The following is an 18742-nucleotide window of genomic DNA, read 5'->3' on the forward strand; positions in this document are numbered from 1 at the left end:
TACTGGATCATGCACTATTGCACTTTCCTTTGCAAATACAAAGCATATTTTCAGATGCACAAAGCTAAAGAACACAAATACAGCAGGTCTTATTAGGGAAAAAAAAAAAGAATCTTGTGACTTTGAGCACAATCTTTTCATATTGTTTGTGCTGATGTTTTTCTCACAGATTCATCGCCCCAAGAGCAAACGGTGCCTTCAAGTTAATTTATAGACAGTATTAGACTAGAAATATACTGTTTTAGCTCAATAACAGGATTTTCTTACTTGTAAAATGCCTATAGAAGAAGAATTAAATGTAGTGTGAAGATAAAATGGACCAAAATATAATGTGAGTGATGTCATTTGATCCCTATAATGTGTGAAAATAAAGTACAAAAAAAAAGCCAAGCTGATTTTTGTACAATTAGGATTTCTGAGAAAATATATATCAGGGGTGTCAAACATGCGGCCCGGGGGCCAAATCCGGCCCGCCAAAGGGTTCAATCCGGCCCCTGGGATGAATTTGTGAAATACAAAAATTACACTGAAAATATTAACAATCAAGGATGTTAAAATAATTTTAGGTCAGTTAATTCTAAAGTGGATCAAAACAGTAAAATACTATCATAATAAACTATAAATAATGAAAACTGCAAATTTGTCTCTTTGTTTTAGTGTAAAGAATGTAAAATTACACAAAAATGTTCACATTTACCGACTAGTCTTTTACAAAAAAAAAGTGAACATCTGAAATGTCTTCAGAGAAGTATGTGGAATTTTAATAAGATTTTCCCTGTTATTTAATGTTTTGTGTATTTGTATGATAATGATAATGATAATGATAAACTAACGTGTAATATTGTTAACATTGCACTTATTTTACTAAAGAATTTCCAGGTTTTTCATATTTGTTCATGTTATGTTCAAGTATAATTCGTAGATGTAAACATTTTAATTACAGAATTTTAGGTGTATTTTTGCATGTATTGTAGGATATTTAAGCATATTTAAGTGTATTTTTGCGTGTATTGTAGGATTTTTGAACATAATCAAGTGTATTTTTGTGTGTATTGTAGGATATTTAAGCATATTTGAGTGTATTTTTTATTTTACGGAATTTACTTTTTTCACTCAAAAGTTCTTATCCTATTGTTTATATTATTTTACTGGTCTGGCCCACTTTAGATCATATTAGGCTGGATGTGGCCCCTGAACTAAAATGAGTTTTACACCCCTGATATATACAGATCAAAATATATGACCTACATATTTTCACACCAATAGAATTGACAGAATCTATATATATATTGTTTACAAACATAGTCTGTGGCACAAGGTTTGGAGCTAAATATGTATATAATACGTAAAGCAGAGTTTATATTTATGGTTTACATTTAAGCTACCGCTAATATTTTATATTTGTGGTTGAATATCCATATTTCATTGTGCTACACTGATATTCTATTCTATTCTTTTCTATTCTATTCTATTGACTACAGCGCCCCCTGTTGCTATGGAGGATGAATTACTCAGGACATTTGGGAGAAAATATTTGCATTACAAGCAGAATATCTTGTTTTGCTACAGCATTTCTTTAGAAATATATGCACATTAATATATATACGTTTTTTGACAAAGTATATCAATCTGTCGTTACATGTTTTTAATAGAGAATTATACATATTAACAATATTAGAAATGATTAGAAACTAATAACTACTGTAATTTTTATATAGGAAAGCTGGATAACTTGTTATATGAGATGAAATGAATTACAGAACAGGGGTGGATTTAATACGTATGCAGTTTTTCATTCCTTTTCGCACATGATTTTGTTGAGGAATGTTATATTCTGTATTATACAGTCTATTTTGCACAGTTTAAAATTTTTAAGTAATTCTAAGAAAATTATTCAATTGAATCAAAAATTGTCACATATGTAGAAAGTGTGTTTTTTTTGTACTTGTAGCAAGACGACACAAGAAGTCATTCCAAAAACATGTCGACAAATGTAAATATCGTGTTGATTTACAGATATATTCATTATTATTATATATTACCCCTCGATCCCGTGTTAAATTAAAAAATGATTCTGTTTCCTGGTGTGTCCACACATACCACACTATGTTTCTTTTAAAACTCTTCTTTGCTTGTCGTAACGTCCGTCAACATCCGATTATTTTTTTTCACGTGACTCTAGTTGCGGAAAAAGGTCTTTCCGTTGCAGTTTTGCATGATATACCAATTGCGCTACACCAAAAAAAACCCCCACCTCTTTGGTGAGTTTTGGTGAAATTGTCGTTTTTCCATTTGGTAAATTTTTATGGGCAAGTGATATTTGCGCAATTTAAGGGTCAATGGAAAAGCCACTACTATCAGTTGTAATTTTAAATTGACTATAGCGCCACCTGCTGTTACGGAGGGCGAGTCACTCAGGATATTTTATAGGACATTCTGTATTTGTTGATGAAGCATTGCAGATTTGACACGCATTTGCACTTGTTTGACATTGTTTGTAAATTGCAAGGGTTTTGTCATGCACATGTTGCCTGTTTGCTTTTAGGGGTAAATTATTTCCATATGTATAATTAATTTTACTCACAAAATACTGTGGACATCAGCTTCTGTACTTTGGAGTTGACGCCTCCAATTCGGTACAAACCCATTGTATTTATGCCTGTGTGATCCGTGCTGATTTTAATAGAATACATAACTATCAGTTGTAAATTTAAATTAACTATAGTGCCACCTGCTGTTATGGAGGGCAAATCACTCATGACATTTTATAGAACATTGTACTTGACATTCTAACATTATACTTCCTCCCACTGCTTTTCGAATGTGCAAATGAAGTCATGTATATGTATACGTTTTGCTTTTGTTCTTTTGTTTTCTTCCATGATTTCTTAATACCCGTTTTATTTCCAAGGACTAAGTAAGATTATTTCGTCTTGTTGCATATTCGAAATAAACCAAACTTAAAAAAAACAAAAACAAAACATTCTGTATTTGTTGAAGTATGATGCATTACCGATTTGACACGCATTTGCACTTGTTTGACATTGTTTGGAAGTAAATTGCAAAGGTTTTGTGATGCAAATTTGCTTTTCGGGGTAAATTATTTCCATGTGTACAATCAAGGTTACTCACAAAATACTGTGGACATCAGCTTCTGTACTTTAGAGTTGACGCCTCCAATTCGGTACAAACCCATTGTATTTATGCCTGTGTGACAATAAAAAAAAAAAAAAATTAAAAAAAAGAAAATGAAAGGTGTTTTGTGTTCGCTTAAGACTTATGCAAATACAAGGTGTTGTCATGTCTACTAATGACTGAAGCACATTGTTATTCATAATCACAGCCCGGCTACGATCGAGTCATTTGACAGATGAAAGCTGAGAGATTTAAAACGTCTCACCTCTCGACTCCACCAGGTCAATGCATTTCCTTACAAAGTTAAAGCCAGCCTCATTAAGAAACGCTGTAATACAACATGAGAATAGAGTTGACATGTCAATTACAGTCTGGGTTAACCACGCATCATGCAGGAATAATAAGCTCTCCCTTATGCATGTGGTTCAACTAATAAGATACAATAAGATACAACCTCTGTGCTGGAAGCTCTACCATGTCAGCTGAGTGGGTGTATGTCAAGTAATTGTGTTAATGAAGAAGGATAGCTATAGGTAGCAAACCGTGTGTGTTTGTGTTGGGGGATTTATTTCTAGTCTTTAAAAGTCGTTATGAAATGAAAAGCGTTTTAAAAAGGCACTTACTCTCTTCCTTTTTGCTCAATATGGCAGGGAGGTTGTAAATCTGAGGGAAGTTTACAAAAATATGCATTAGGTTAAGTAAGTATTTGCTTTTAAAATAACACAAAGTCAGTAAACGAGGTGAATTTTGTTTTCTCTCCCACTTCAGAGCTGTGGGTAGAAAGTCTATTAACCCTCCGGTATCCAGGTGTGCCTTTTAGGCACACTTTGCACTTTGTTTTAAAAAACTTCATATTATTTTTCACAATTTAAGTAAGGTTAGAATTCAAAAGTTGTTCATTTTTGTATGATCTTTAAAATTCTGGCCATCAACTAAAATTTGCACCTTGTAAACAAAAGAAAATTACAAGACTAGCATCTGTCTCCCAAGTGTGCCTAAAACGCAGTATTTCTTCCATTTGATCTGTATGATTAGGGCTGACCTTGATTTACAAAAATAAAATCAAATTAGAGCAGAAAAATAAATCAATATATAATATTTAATAGTTTGATTTATAGGTGTGCATTTTACGCACACTTGGTGACAGATGCTAGTATTTTTGAACATTTGACCAGGCGCAAAAAATAATAATGCAAATTAACTGATGTTGGAGTTAATCATTGACATATGCCAGGATGAAAAAAATCAAATAATATATGATCCACTTTTTATGTAGTATACTGAAAAAAATTTATTTTTTGGGGTTTTTTGCATCCAAAAAAAAAAGGTTTGTTTACATTACAAACACAGCATTTAAAAAGTTAAAAAATGTGACAATTATTGAGTATTTGGTATTTTTATTTGCGGTGAAATAGAAAAAAGTGTAAAATAATTAAAAACAAACTGAATTTTTTTTTTTGTGGCATTATTCCACAAGTGTGCGAAAAAGGCACACTTGGTGCTTAGTAAGGGCCTTGCTGGATGGGATACCAGAGGGTTAATAGAACAAGTGTTGGTTGAGGTCACGGATTCAAGAAGTTTGCTGTTGGACCCACCAGAAGAGGGTGCAAGTGTCAAATATTTCACTTTTGGATGTTTTTTTTCAAAGTGCACCACTTAAAAATAAACATCCTCGCCAAAGAGTAGCTACAACAAAATGAATATTTCAAAGGCAAACGGGCAGAGTTCCTCACCGGCTCCTTGCCATCCATGGCCTCCAGCCACAGTCTTCTGTTGGACTCCGACAATGCCTGCAGTGTCATAACGCCATGCCTGGAAAGATTTCAGAGAAAAGCTGGTCTCAGTCTGATCTCATTGCCTTGGGGCCCGTGGACAGACCATGTTTACACACTGGCTGAGACCACTATAAAAGGACTAGTGTGACTAGAATAGCTCATGTGCAAATGCTTGACTTCAGACTGTGCCCTGAGTTGGCTTCCAGTGCATCAGATTCCACTCCCAATTAAAGCTCCATGCTACTTGATATTAGAGTGATTCCTCACTTTGCACCCAACATGCATAACACCTTTATCTCCCAGTGTTCTATTTGCGCAGCGGTTCACGTGCCTCATCTCTCACCTCAATTTGTGCTACAAGGCTTAAAGCTTTATCTTCAGGAGTTCATACACCCTCTGGAACATGTAGTTTTAATGTGACAACACCACACCGTTTGTTTACCACCACAGGAAAATTAATCCCCACCCAAGAGTGACAGTTAGTAGAGAGTAGGGCTGCACGATTCTGGCAAAAATGTGAATCAAGATTTTTTTGTGTAGGATTGAGATCACGATTTTCTGGCATGATTTTTTTCAAAATCTGTTGATTGCACTGCTGTCAAGGAAAAAAAAAAAAAAAAAATATATATATATATATATATATATATATTTTTTTTTTTTTAACTTCTGATTCATGTCTTTCATGTTCTCCTGAGACCCAGTGAGTAAACATTTTTGCCATTTTACATTAAATAATTGCCTTAATTGGAAGCAGCATGATGCAACAGGTTTTTCAGATACATTTTTTTTTAATATAATGTCCTTTGCAGTGGACATTTTTTAATTTTTCATTTTAAGGTAAAGCTGTGAAACTCTTGTCCACTACAGAGGACAAAAATGCATCGCTGGGTCTCAGGAGGATATCATTCTGCAAGTAGTCTGGTCACTTATGGTCCTGGTTGCTAAGCGACGTCAGTTGATCCGTGAAAGTTAGCAGCGCAAAGAAACTTCCCAGCAGCACAATGGAATTTTTAGGTTATGGAGGTTATGTTTTCATCAGGGTTTTTTGTTTGTTTGTTGTCTGTTAGCAAGATAACTCAAAAAGTTATGGAAGGATTTTGATTAAATGTTCAGGAAATGTTGATACTGGCACAAGAAACAAATGATTAAATTTTGGTGGTGATCGGGGGGGAAGGGGGGGGGGGGGGGGGGGAACGAATGATCTCACTTGGCGGAGGTCTGCGCTCTCTGAGTGCTTTTCTAGTTTTGCTTAGAATTGAGATCACGATTTTCGGGCCCGATTTTTTTTTCACAAAATGTTTATTGCACCGCTGTCGAAGAAAATGGGTTCATTTATCTGTCAGCTGATCTGTAAAAGTTTGCAGCACAAAGAAACTTTCCAGCAGCACAATGGAATTTTGACTTCCGCCATCGGGGTTTGGCTATTTGTTTGTTTGTCTGTTAGCAAAGTAACTCAAAAAGTTATGGATGGATTTGGATGAAATTTTCAGGAAATGTTGATACTGGCACAAGGAACAAATGATTAAATTTTGGTGGTGATCGGGCGTGGGGTGGGGTTGGGCGCATTTTTTGTTTGTCTGTCTGTCAACATAGTAAACCGTGCAATAAACCTGTGGCATAATCAGAATGTGCTCAGTTGTAAATAATGTATATAACTTTCTTGATTGTGTTTGTCTTCATTTTGCACTTCTTCGCTCTTGTGTGCTTGTACTTTGCTGCTGTAAACCTGAAATTTCCCCTTGTGGGACTAATGAAGGCATATCTTATCTTATCTCATCTTATCTTTTCTCATCTCATCTTTTCTTATCTTATCTTATCTTATCTTATCTTATCTTATCTTTTCTTATCTTATCTTAGCAAGATAACTCAAAAAGTTATGGAAGGAATTTGATTAAATTGTCAGGAAATGTTGATACTGGCACAAGGAACAAATGATAAAATTTTGGTGGTGATCGGGGGGAAGGAGTACGACTGGTCTGCGCTCTCTGAGTGTTTTTCTAGTTTTGATATAAAATTTTTGGAAAGGGTGAGACTTGATTCTTGGTTAAAGGCTGAGTTATCAGCGGCAAAGAAAAGAAAAGAAGAATACAGAAGTCAGAGAAGTGAAAATGAAAAGACAGTTGGATCTGGACGACAGAAAAGAAGACCGACATGAGATTAACACCACCGAAAGCGAACCTTTATTGGGCAGGAGTTCAGGTGGGTGACTCTCCCACTACCACTGGGGTTTTCATCCATTTCACTCTTTACCGCAGACATTCGTCTGCTGTAATTCCCTCTTTCCTCACTCAACTGCAGTCGACAGCAGCAGGCTCATGTGTTGTAAAGACGCTTTACTATTGGTTGAGGTAGGAGGCGTTTGTGGGCATTAGTTTGTAATGAAGCCTGTGAAATAAAAGCCTTAAGAATCGTCCATGTTTAGAAATGAGATTGTGTACATGTGTGAATCGAGATCGCAATCTTTTAACGATTAATCGTGCAGCCCTAGTAGACAGTAAGGTAAAGTTGTGGCAGTAAAGGGTTATTTCAACCAAATTACTGTTTGTTATCATTTGGTGTCATTACAGGGTGTCTACAGGTGTCAGATAATTCAGATCCAGCCAAAGTTATTGAAGATCTTAAATGTAAAATTGGGACAAACCACCGTTTTCTTATTCAAGCAGTTAATATAAAGGAAAGTAGAGCATAAATGGTCTCATGCAGAGTAGGGCTTTTTACAGAGTGAGTACCTGCCAAAAACAGCAAATACAGATTTAGAAGTCCGTATTTGGGTCGGTTTAAATGTGGACTTGAATATAAAAGCTTCACAAACACAGTATAAAAGATGTCTGTTGGAGCTCCGAGGTAAAAACTTTAAATCTAAAGGTTTAATTTGTATGTCAAAATGTGAGATTCATCTGTGCTTATATGATGTTTGTGTTGGAGTCGGTGTTTTTCGTGGGAACCAGATGTTTCTTGACAGCAGTTAACCCTTTAACCCCTGACGTGTCTGTGGTGAGCATTCTGAATGTCTGATTTATTTATTTATTTATTTATTTTTTGTTATCAACTGTTTTTATTGATTTTAATTTTCATTTTGCAAGAAAAAACAAATTCAACATTACACAACAAAACATGTACACTACACCTACATTACACACAGAACACACCCCTCTGCCCCCCCTCCCTTCCCATCCTTATTCCCCTCATTATAGGACACAGATTTATTTTTAATATTCGTAAAAATGCAACTGTTTGCTCAATAAGAAAAATTTCAAAATATGCTAATAGAATAAAATTTATGCTTCCCATAGACATCTGAGCATGCTCAGTGCACCCCCTCCTCCGCCTCTCGTGGAATGGGGTGCAAAACACAGCAGTGAGGGAGACCGACTCGCTATAAAAATAGACGATTTGGGCTTTTTTTTAACACCAATTTTCTTACTATTTTTTGTTTTTGCTGTTGTTTGAAGTGTTGTCATGATATTCTTTTCTTTTCTTTTTTTTTTTTTTACTGTGTTTTTACTGAATTTTGACTGTGTAACTGCTTTTTAGAGTTCAACCAGGTTCAAAAAAGCAGCTGGACTGATTTACAAAACAAAAGCTACTGGGCCAAAATTCAAATACTTGTTGTTGTTCAGTGTGTTCCACTTCACAGTTCAAGTTAAACATCTTAAATCTCTTTCTGAGTGCCTTATTTAGTAAAAATCTGCCAAACTTCAATTCCTCTCTTTGTCTTTTTCCGTTATTCTATCTGTTTTGACCCTAAAATACACAGTAAAACAAAATCACTGAAGAAAAGGAACACAAATACATACTCACAGCAGCTTTTATGAACCTGAAACAGACACAAATTCACAGCAGAATATTTACCTGGAATAATGTCTCAGGGGTTAAAGGGTTAACTTCATGTCTGTCAAAGCTAAGAGCGACCAGTGTTGTACACCAAGAGAAGTGGAAGAGTGGGAAAAAAAAGTTCGAAACCAGCCAACAGCCTGTTATCATGGACGTACAGTGATGGACAGAATTATTAGACCACGTGACAGATCTGAAAATATCAACTTTTTTTGCCTCTAAAACATGATTTAATTTCATAATGTTCCTGAAACATGCAAATGGTTGAATGGAGTTAAAAGGAGTCCTACCGTTTTTATTCACATTAAACATGAATATTTCCTTAATGAGCAGGGCTGGAATTATACATTCAACAGAATCACACACTTATGTTCTAAGACTCACTATTAGCAACAGTTTAACCACGACCACACCTGAAAATGATCGCACAAGGAAACTGGCTTCTGTAGATGAACACGATTGGGTGACATTAACTGTGAAATAGGCAGAGCTTGTTTTTTTTTTTTTTTTTTGGAGGAAAATGACCTAAATCTCCGTATGATGCCTGTATTCTATGGTTTGTAAAGCATAAGCCCTTAACGTTAACTGCTGCATATTTGCATTAAACTGTTTCCATTACAGAATCAGCCCAGATAGTGTATATTTTTCCCCAATGCCGGTTCGGGCATATTCGATATGTATCCACTGAGAACACTGAAAATAATTGTGTGGCATCAATAAAACCATCTCCATCTCCTGAGATGGGACAATCTGTTTTATTCCTTTTTCAATACTATTGACCATTTTGCCTGTTGTTGTAAATTTGCATTCCACCCTAACTTTCTCTCTATTTTCTGTGTTATAGTCAAATGAACACCTTGTACACTGCACTTAACTTTGCACACTGTATTTTAAAATTTTAGTTTTATACTTTTTTATCACACTGTTATTTATTTATTTATTTATACATATACTGTTATTTGTTGTGTATTTTTATTATTACGTGGTGCAGAGTGGTCCCACTGCAATTTTCTTGTAACTTCTGTGCAGTGACAAAGGCTATTCTATTCTATTCTATTCTATTCTATTCTATTCTATTCTATTCTATTCTATGAACAAGCTCCACTTAATTTAATATTTGTTTGAATGCAAAAACACAATTTATTTTTTCAATATACAAAAAAAGCATCTGACAAGGACTCTAATTTATGAAAAATTGTAATGTTTCATGTCATTTTATTTTATTCTTTCTTTCTTTTTCATGTGACGTTTATTTTTGGAGAGGTATATATATATATATATATATATATATATATATATATATATATATATATATATATATATATATATATATATATATATATATATACACACACACACACACACACACACACACACACATATATACATATACATATATATTTGTGCTCAACCCCCGAAAAAAGACAGAGACTCACAGGTGTTGGGGAAGATTCGTGTGTGTCTTTCTTCAATTCCTGCCAGAATATCAGTTTTGTGTTCGACTAAACAGGCCCAGGTTTCACACTGAGTAAGTAAATTGAGACTAGATTTGCATTATATTTCAATAAATATACTTTTTGTGACATTTTTATTTGGTGATGTGCCTTATGATTTTTCTAAAGCAAAATATGCGCCGTGGTTAAAAAAGGTTGGAAAACACCATTTCAATGTCATGACAACCTCCAATCATAAACTTAACATAATCATGTGAATCTCACATATTGAATCTAAAAGACTATTGAATAAAGACTAAGGCTAAATACTTTTAAAATTGAATGTACGACATGTTAATGACCTGCAGACACTCTGTATTATTTCTTTCAATTTTCAGTAAAGGACATATTTCAGGTTTTTTTTTTTTTTTTTCCAGAAAGCACCACAATTCTGAAATCCACAACAGAGGTCATTAACCCTTTCATGCATGAATTATGAGAACCTTAGTCAAAATTTTTTTCTTGAATGTTTTTATTCCTCCTTGGCATGAAAAAAACAATGCAATCGAGTTGTTTTTTTTTTTTTCACTGAGTTACAAAAATGTGCGTGCGTTAAATTTTTGAAGTAAAGAAACGTGTTTAAATCCAAATCTCAGACAGTGATATGAAAACAATGAAATAAAATTTTTTTAATGCTGCTAATCTGATGTTTTCTCACATTTTAACATATTCTAATGCTAGTTATTACTCCCTTCATGTAGATAATTTGAAAAAAAGAAAAAAATTGTCAAGAAATGGGTGTCAAACTCATTGTAGTTCAGGGGCCACATTTGGCACAATTCAACCTCAAGTGGGCTGGACCAAAAAATAATAGCATAATAGCATGTAAATAATGACAACTCCTATTTTTTCTCTTTGGTTTAGTGCAAAAAAAAACAAAACAAAAAAATCAAAATCATTAAATTATGAAAATATTTACATTTACAAACTAGCCAAACAAAAAAGATGTGAATAACCTGAAAAAAAAAAAGAAATTTCTTAAGAAAATTAAGTGCAATTTTAACAATATTCTGCCACAACTTATCATTTATACATATGCATTATGGATCAGATCTATAAAGGCACAAAACATTTAATAACAGGCAGAACATTGTTAAAATTGCCCGTAATTTTCTTAAGACATTTTGGGTTATTCTCATTTTATTGTTAAAGGATAATTTGTTCATGTAAATATTTTATTAATTTAATGTTATTTTTTGCACTATAACAAGGAGACCATTTTGAAGTTGTCATTATTCATAGGCATAACATGATATTTTTTCCACATTAAACCAAGAAGAAAATTTGGAGTCATTATTTATAGATTATATTATTATTTTACTTGAGATCACAATAGTCTGTATGTGGAACCTGAACTAAAACTAGTTCAACACTCTTGGTTGATTATATCTTCAGTGTAATTTTTACACTATTCAACTTCATCTCACGGGCCGGATTGGACCCTTTGGTGGGCTGGATTTGGCCCGCGGGCCACATGTTTGACACCCCTGGTCTAAGAATTAACAACTGATTTATACTTGTTAGTGCAGATCAGGTTTATCAAGAACAGCAAAGTTACAGTAATGGTATGAATTGCAGTGTATGGGATGATGCATACACGCCCACCAGTGGCGATTTCTCATAGACTGCAAGGGAAGCCCGGCTTCCCCTAAAATGATGAAAATTAAATGGTCAAATATGTACGGTTGTGTTGACATTTTATTGACTATAAATGTGTTAGAACACGTTCATCTCAAGGACGAGCTCGTTCAGAATCAGCTTTATCACAAATCAGCAGACTCCATGTCGTTCACTTCTCATACATTCACGTTGCGCTGTTTTCTCATTCGATCTCTGCTCAGTGCATTTGCTCGTAGACGCCCGACGTCAATGGACATCTATGGGACTGAGTGGAACAGTTTTTTTCATTGCCTCAAAACTGGACGGTAATTGGATAAATGCCACGATGCTGTCCCGCCCCCGGATGCCGGGCATCTCTGGGGGTAAATGGAGCTGTGGGCGGAGCTTGGCCAGGCTGGACGCCAGGATTTCACATGCTGACTGGAGGATCAGTCGAAAGGCTGAACCCCGTTTGATTGACAGCTATTTTGAGATCTCCTCCTTCACTGACACAGTTCAGTTTAATACCGTCGCGCATTCTGCTGTGAAATCGAGAGAGAAACCACTACGAAATTACTTGTTCATTTCTTGCACTGTAAATAAAACACACTCATTGTACTTCCTTGATTCAATTTAACATAATTTCAACGTTTTCTTGTTTATGTGGTACAATACGACCATTATCTTAAAAAGGAACGGAGGGCCAAATTTATGTTTAAATAACTTGACTATTTTTTTTTTTTTATGTAAGCCGACAATGAGCTTCCCCTCTCTGAAAGACGAGCAACCGCCACTGGTGTCCACTGTGTTGGCTGATATGGAACTAAAACAACAAAAACCATAAATACAAGGGTTGGACAAAATAATGGAAACACCTTCATCTCAAGATGATAATGCCCAAATCCATACAGCTAGAATTGTTAAAGAATGGCATGAGGAACATTCTAATGAAGTTGAGCATCTCGTATGGCTGGCACAGTCCCCAGACCTCAACATTATTGAGCATTTATGGTCAGTTTGAGAGATTCAAGTAAGACGTCGATTTCCACTGCCATCGTCTCTAAAAGAGTTGGAGGGTATTCTAACTGAAGAATGGCTTAAAATTCCTTTGGAAACAATTCACAAGTTGTATGAATCAATACCTCGGAGAATTGAGGCTGAAATTGCCGCAAAAGGCGGACCTACACCATATTAAATTATATTTTGTTGATTTTTTAAGGTGTTTCCATTATTTTGTCCAACCCCTGTATACAACAGGTTTGAATAACTGTCCACTGTAGTGACCATTATGCATGAAAGGGTTAATATTTCTCTGAACATCATAAATCAAATTCCAATCATGTCCATTCACCCTAGCATGAACGGAGAAATTTCAAAGCCAGCGACAAAAAACTTGGACGAATTTAGTCGAACTATTTGCGTGGGTATGTACTCATATTGTGATTTGGGTGAACCAACCCTTTAAAGATGCAACTTTCAGGTGTTTGTCCTTATTCTTGCCGGGCTATAGGCGTAACAGCATGTTTATTATAATGAGGATAAATGGATGAGCTTGAAGCAGACTGGAGTTCGGCCCACATTGTCCTTGCGGTTGGAACAAGCACCTTGGGGCATTGGCGTTTATGATAAATGAGATGTCCTGCAAATAAACTGCAGTTATTGTCCATGGTCAGTGACACTTGGGATTGGTTCTGCTGAGGCTGAGGCGACAAAAGCGCAGCACGATGAGCTGACTCTATATCCTGACGTACGCATGCAATAATGAGCTGGTATCGAGCGCTCATAACTTATGCAGCACTTTTAATCAGCAGGAAACCAACGTGAAGGTGTTTGATTTTTCTTCAATCCTTTATCTGATTCCCCTGTAAAATATTAAATACAAATCAGTTATTAATGTCCCCGTGCAGCTCTTTGATTAAGCGACACAGAGATCGGTTGATTCTTACAATGACACGAATCAATGCGTCACCAAAGTAATTGCACTGGATCTCTCTGTATCTTTTTGCACATATTGACAAACGGATGAGTGATTTTTTTTAGTGGTTAGAAGGCAACAGTAATGTCATTAGAAAGAATTGGAATTGATGTTGAGTGAATGATACGATTAGCAGCACACATGCAGCACATGCACTGGTCAGTTCACATACCGGACTTTACAGAAAAACTGAAGTGGTCTGAAAAGAGTTCCACGACAGATGTCATTTCTACATCGACATGAACACAAAGAAGAAAAAAAAAAGACGGGAATAGGTTTCAAAAAATGCGAGTTGAAATATTACACAACAAACAAGAGCTTAGGAGTCAGAGGAGATGAGGAACATGCAGGACACAAACAGAGCTGAAAACATCCCACACTGATAAACAGGGAGCTTTTGAAGATGTTAATCTACCCTGAACAGCTTTGGCTCATTTTACATTCTTTGTTGTCCCTCCATAATTGCGGGGAATAGCAAAGATCAATGAGTTTTGGAAAAGACCTCGAAATAAGCGAGGACAAAATATCCAACATGTGGTCTATCAGTCTTAACCCATGAAAACCCAGCGCTACTTTTATGGCAGCTCCTAAATTAAATGGTTTTTTTTTCTTTTATATTTACCCTTTTCTTAAGTGACTTATCACCATTTATTACAATATTATCCTCTGTATTTTGCATTTTTCTAGTGAAAATCAGTTTTTTTGTTTTTTTTTTTTTTTTACATTTAATTCACCGATCATATAGATACACTGGAAAAAAAATCAAAATCTTACCAAGTGTATTTTTCTCATTTCTAGTCCAAATATCTCATCACACTTAAAACTAGAAGCACTCGGAGAGCGCAGACCTCCGCCAAGGCTGATCAGTGGGCCCCCCCGTGGGCCCCCCCACCCCCGATCACCCCCAAAAGTTAAACATTTCTTCCTTATCCCATTTCCAACAAACCCTGAAAATTTCATCAAAATCTGTCCATAACTTTTTGAGTTATGTTGGACACTAACGGACAGACAAACAGACAGACAAACAAACCCTGGCAAAAACATAACCTCCTTGGCAGAGGTAATAAGACATAATCGCCTAAAGTAGGGGTGTCGAACTTATTTTAGCTTGGGGGCCACATTCAACCCGATTTGATCTCAAGTGGGCCGAACCAGTAAAGTAATAACAGCAAAAAAAAAGTAAAATTCTATTATGATCAGGTTTACGTCAAGAAAGTTTCCTTAAAAATCTGAATAACATGAACTACTTGAATTGTCTTAAGAAAAACAAGTGCAATTTTGACAAATTATACCTCAGTTTATCAGTTTATCATTTACATATGTGCATTACAATCGCACAAAACATTTAGTAACAAGCAGAATATTGGTCAAATTGCATTTACTTTTCTTAAGACATTTCCGTTTGTTCATATTTGTTCAGGTTATTCACATCTTTTGTAAATGTATAGTTTGGTAATGTAAACATTTCATCATGTAATTTTACTTTTTTTACACTAAAAAACAAAGAGAAAATGTGGGGTTGTCATTATTTATAGGTTATTATGATAATATTTTACAGCTCTGACCCACTTGAAATCTAATTGGACTGTATGTGTCTGTATGTGGAACTTGAATTAAAATGATTTTGACACCACTGATTGTTGATATGTTCAGTGTAATTTTTGCAATTTTTCACAAATTCATCCCGCCGGCCGGATTGGACCCTTTGGCGGGCCGGATTTGGCCCCCGGGCCACACGTTTGATACCTGTGACCTAAAGAGTAACTTTTCAGTGAGATATAAGAACTTATTTTTAGACAACAGATCTGGAAAACCTTATTTCATGAAATCTTACCAAGATCATTGTCACTTGTTCCATTGGCAGATTTTTTTGCTTAATTCAAGCAAAAGAAAAAAAAAAAAAACCTTCATCTCTAAAATCCACTCCTGATCCACTATCGAGCTTATCTTCTGCATTATCTCTTTTTTGCTTATTTCTATATGAGCAGTGAATGAAATGTACAAAAATACCTGATTTGCACTGGAAAAATGCACAACACAGAGGATAATATTGTAATAAATGGTGATAAATCACTTAGGAAAGGGTAAATTGAGATGTCTTATTTTGAGTGTGATAAGATATTTTGACTAGAAATGAGAAAAATACACTTGGGAAGATTTAGATTTTTTCCAGTGTGTTCATAAAACCTTAGAGAAAAGTTGAGGGTTATTATATCAAAAACAGAGAAAACTGAAGAAAAATTGACTTTTTTAGTAAAATATATCATTAAGTAAACATAAAACAAGCATCGACATCCACTGTCATTGATCCAACTCCTTTTGGACGTCCAGAGGTTCCATAGTGAACATGGAACACTGCAAAAATCAAAATCTTACCAAGAGAATTTTTACTTGTTCCATTGGAAGATGTTTTTGCTTAATTCAAGCAAAATAAAATCTGCCAATGGAACAAGTGAAAATTATCTTGGTAAGATTTTCTTACATAAGATTTTCCCAGATCTATTGTCTAAAAATAAGTTCTTCTATCTCACTGAAAAGTTACTCTTCAGGTGATTATGTCTTATTTGAACTGTGATGAGATATTTGGACTAGAAATGAGAAAAATACACTTGGTAAGATCTAGATTTTTGCCGTGAAGTTGAGGGTTATTATATCAAAAATGGAGAAAACTAAAGAAAAAGTGACTTTTTCAGTAAAATCTTTCATTAACTGAACATAAAACAAGCATCTACATCCACTCTCATTGATCCAACTCCATTTGGACGTCCAGAGGCTCCGTAGTTACCATGGAAACACTGTCATCTTCTACAACATTGATTCACCAGTAAAACCCATGGAGTTGGATCAACGACAGTGAATGGAGACATTTGTTTTTAAGTTCAGTTAATGATATATTTTTGTGAAAAAGTCACTTTTTCTTAAGTTTTCTCAGTTTTTGATATTATAACCCTCAAATGTAATCTCACCATGATGATTAAAGTACACAATCAGTAAGTTAAATATAGGAAAATATATGATTTTTACTGAAAAAAATGCAAATTACAGAGGTAAACGGTGATAAATCACTTAAGAAAGGTTAAATAGAGAGAAAAATGTATTTGGGAACTGCCATAAAAGTACCACTGGGTCTTTATGGGTTAAATAGTTCTATCTTACAGTATTGTCTGTGAGTGATGTTTGGTTTTACAGACAAATTATATCATCTCAACAGAGTAAATATTCCAACATCAAATATATTCACAGTAATTCAGATTATTTCTATTTTCAGAACATTCTTGAAGCCAGTATTACAGAACATGTTCAGAATGTTAAAATCTGCAGCACAGTCATCTCTGAAAAGATTTTTTTTTCTCTAGACTGTCTCTGTAGGTTACGTAACCCCACATGGTACTAGCTCTGATCAGAACAAAATGACATTTGTTCGTATGCATAATATAGCATGAAATATTCATATGCCTTGTGTATGTTTTCAGTCCATGTAAATGACGACATATTTCTGACAACACGTAGAACATTCAGACATTCACAGACCTCTCCACCACTTCGATGTCAAAGCAAAAACGCTTGTCGATGGAGTCCGTTTTCCTCCGAATGCAGGATTTGAGCTTGAACATCTCTGGCTGGTTTAGTACTAGACCGTTCTTTAAAATAAAAACACACACACACAAACATACCTTGCATTAACTCTTTATCAACATGTGACTATTTTTGGTAATTTTCACATGCATTACAAAACAGTGACAGCAACAGTTACAGTGAGGACAGTGAGTCAACAATCTCAGGTCCACACTGCAAAAATCTAAATCTTACCAAGTGTATAAGAACTTATTTTTAGACAATAGATTTTAAAAAATCTTATTTCAAGAAATCTTACCAAGATAATTTTTAATTTGTTCCATTGGCAGATTTTTTGCTTGAACTGAGCAAAAAAATAACTCTTGAATTAAGCAAAAAAAATCTTGAATTAAGCAAAAAACCAAAAAAATCTTGAATTTTGCAAAAAATATCTTGAATTAAGCACAAAAAAAAATCTTGAATTAAGCAAAAAAAAAAAAAAAAAAATCTTGAATTAAGCAAAAAAAAAAAAAAATCTTGAATTAAGACAAAAAAAAAATCTTGAATTAAGCAAAAAAGAAAAAAAAACTTGAATTAAGCAAAAAAAAAAAAACCAACTTGAATTTAGCAAAAAAATAAAAAATCTTGAATTAAGTAAAAAAATAAACTTAAATTATGCAAAAAAAAAAAAAAATCTTGAATTAAGCAAAAAATTAAAAATAAAAATAAAAATCTTGAATTAAGACAAAAAAAAATCTTGAATTAAGCAAAAAAAAAAAAAAAAAAAAAAAATCATGAATAAGCAAAAAAATCTGCTAATGGAACAAGTGAAAATCATCTTGATAAGATTTCCAGATCTATTGTCCAAAAATAAGTTCTTAAATCTCACTGAAAAGTTACTCTTTAGGTGATTCTGTCTTATTTTAAGTGTGATGAGATATTTGGACTAGAAATGAGAAAAATACACTTGGTAAGATTTAGATTTTTGCAGTCCAATGTGGTTTACAGGGTCTGTAAGGTCCACCTCTGCATGAACAGTGAGTGTACCTGCTTTGTTAGGTACCATGAAGTAATGGTACAAATATAAGGAATGATGTTCAGAGGGATAATGTGGATGTGGACAGGATACTTATGTTGGTCTAATGTTATAAAAGTGATGTTCTAATGTTCTAAAATACATGTTCCTTTCACCTTACATGTGTTTTTCTTATGTATAAATGATGCAAACTCGAAACCGTCCTCTATGTTTTTACAGTGAAAAAAGTCAAATCACATAAATAAAAGGTTTATATCGACAAATTTCCTTTAAAGAAATGTGAATAACAGGAACAACCTGATATTTCTTAACAAAAATAAGTGCAATTTTAACAATAAAA

The 18742-nt window shown here is 34.4% G+C and overlaps 1 protein-coding gene across 6 annotated transcripts in view; it reads right to left on the reverse strand.

Moving 5' to 3' along the window:
- Nucleotides 1–18742, reverse strand: part of arhgap42b (Rho GTPase activating protein 42b) — a 313806-nt gene that overhangs the window by 32692 nt on the left and 262372 nt on the right. For 2 of the 6 annotated variants that reach the window (XM_030151782.1, XM_030151780.1), the window contains exons 10-15: nucleotides 17343–17452; nucleotides 13984–14040; nucleotides 4869–4947; nucleotides 3759–3798; nucleotides 3401–3463; nucleotides 2585–2659 (exon numbers count right to left, since the gene is read on the reverse strand). In XM_030151782.1, the coding sequence (XP_030007642.1) occupies nucleotides 2585–2659; nucleotides 3401–3463; nucleotides 3759–3798; nucleotides 4869–4947; nucleotides 13984–14040; nucleotides 17343–17452 (424 nt within the window). Of the gene's footprint in view, nucleotides 1–2584; nucleotides 2660–3132; nucleotides 3208–3400; nucleotides 3464–3758; nucleotides 3799–4868; nucleotides 4948–13983; nucleotides 14041–17342; nucleotides 17453–18742 lie in introns of all 6 variants that reach the window. The other 4 variants (XM_030151781.1, XM_030151779.1, XM_030151784.1 and 1 more) reach the window with 2 other exon arrangements.

The sequence above is a fragment of the Sphaeramia orbicularis genome, chromosome 13, assembly GCF_902148855.1.
Source record: "Sphaeramia orbicularis chromosome 13, fSphaOr1.1, whole genome shotgun sequence".
NCBI lineage: Eukaryota > Metazoa > Chordata > Actinopteri > Kurtiformes > Apogonidae > Sphaeramia > Sphaeramia orbicularis.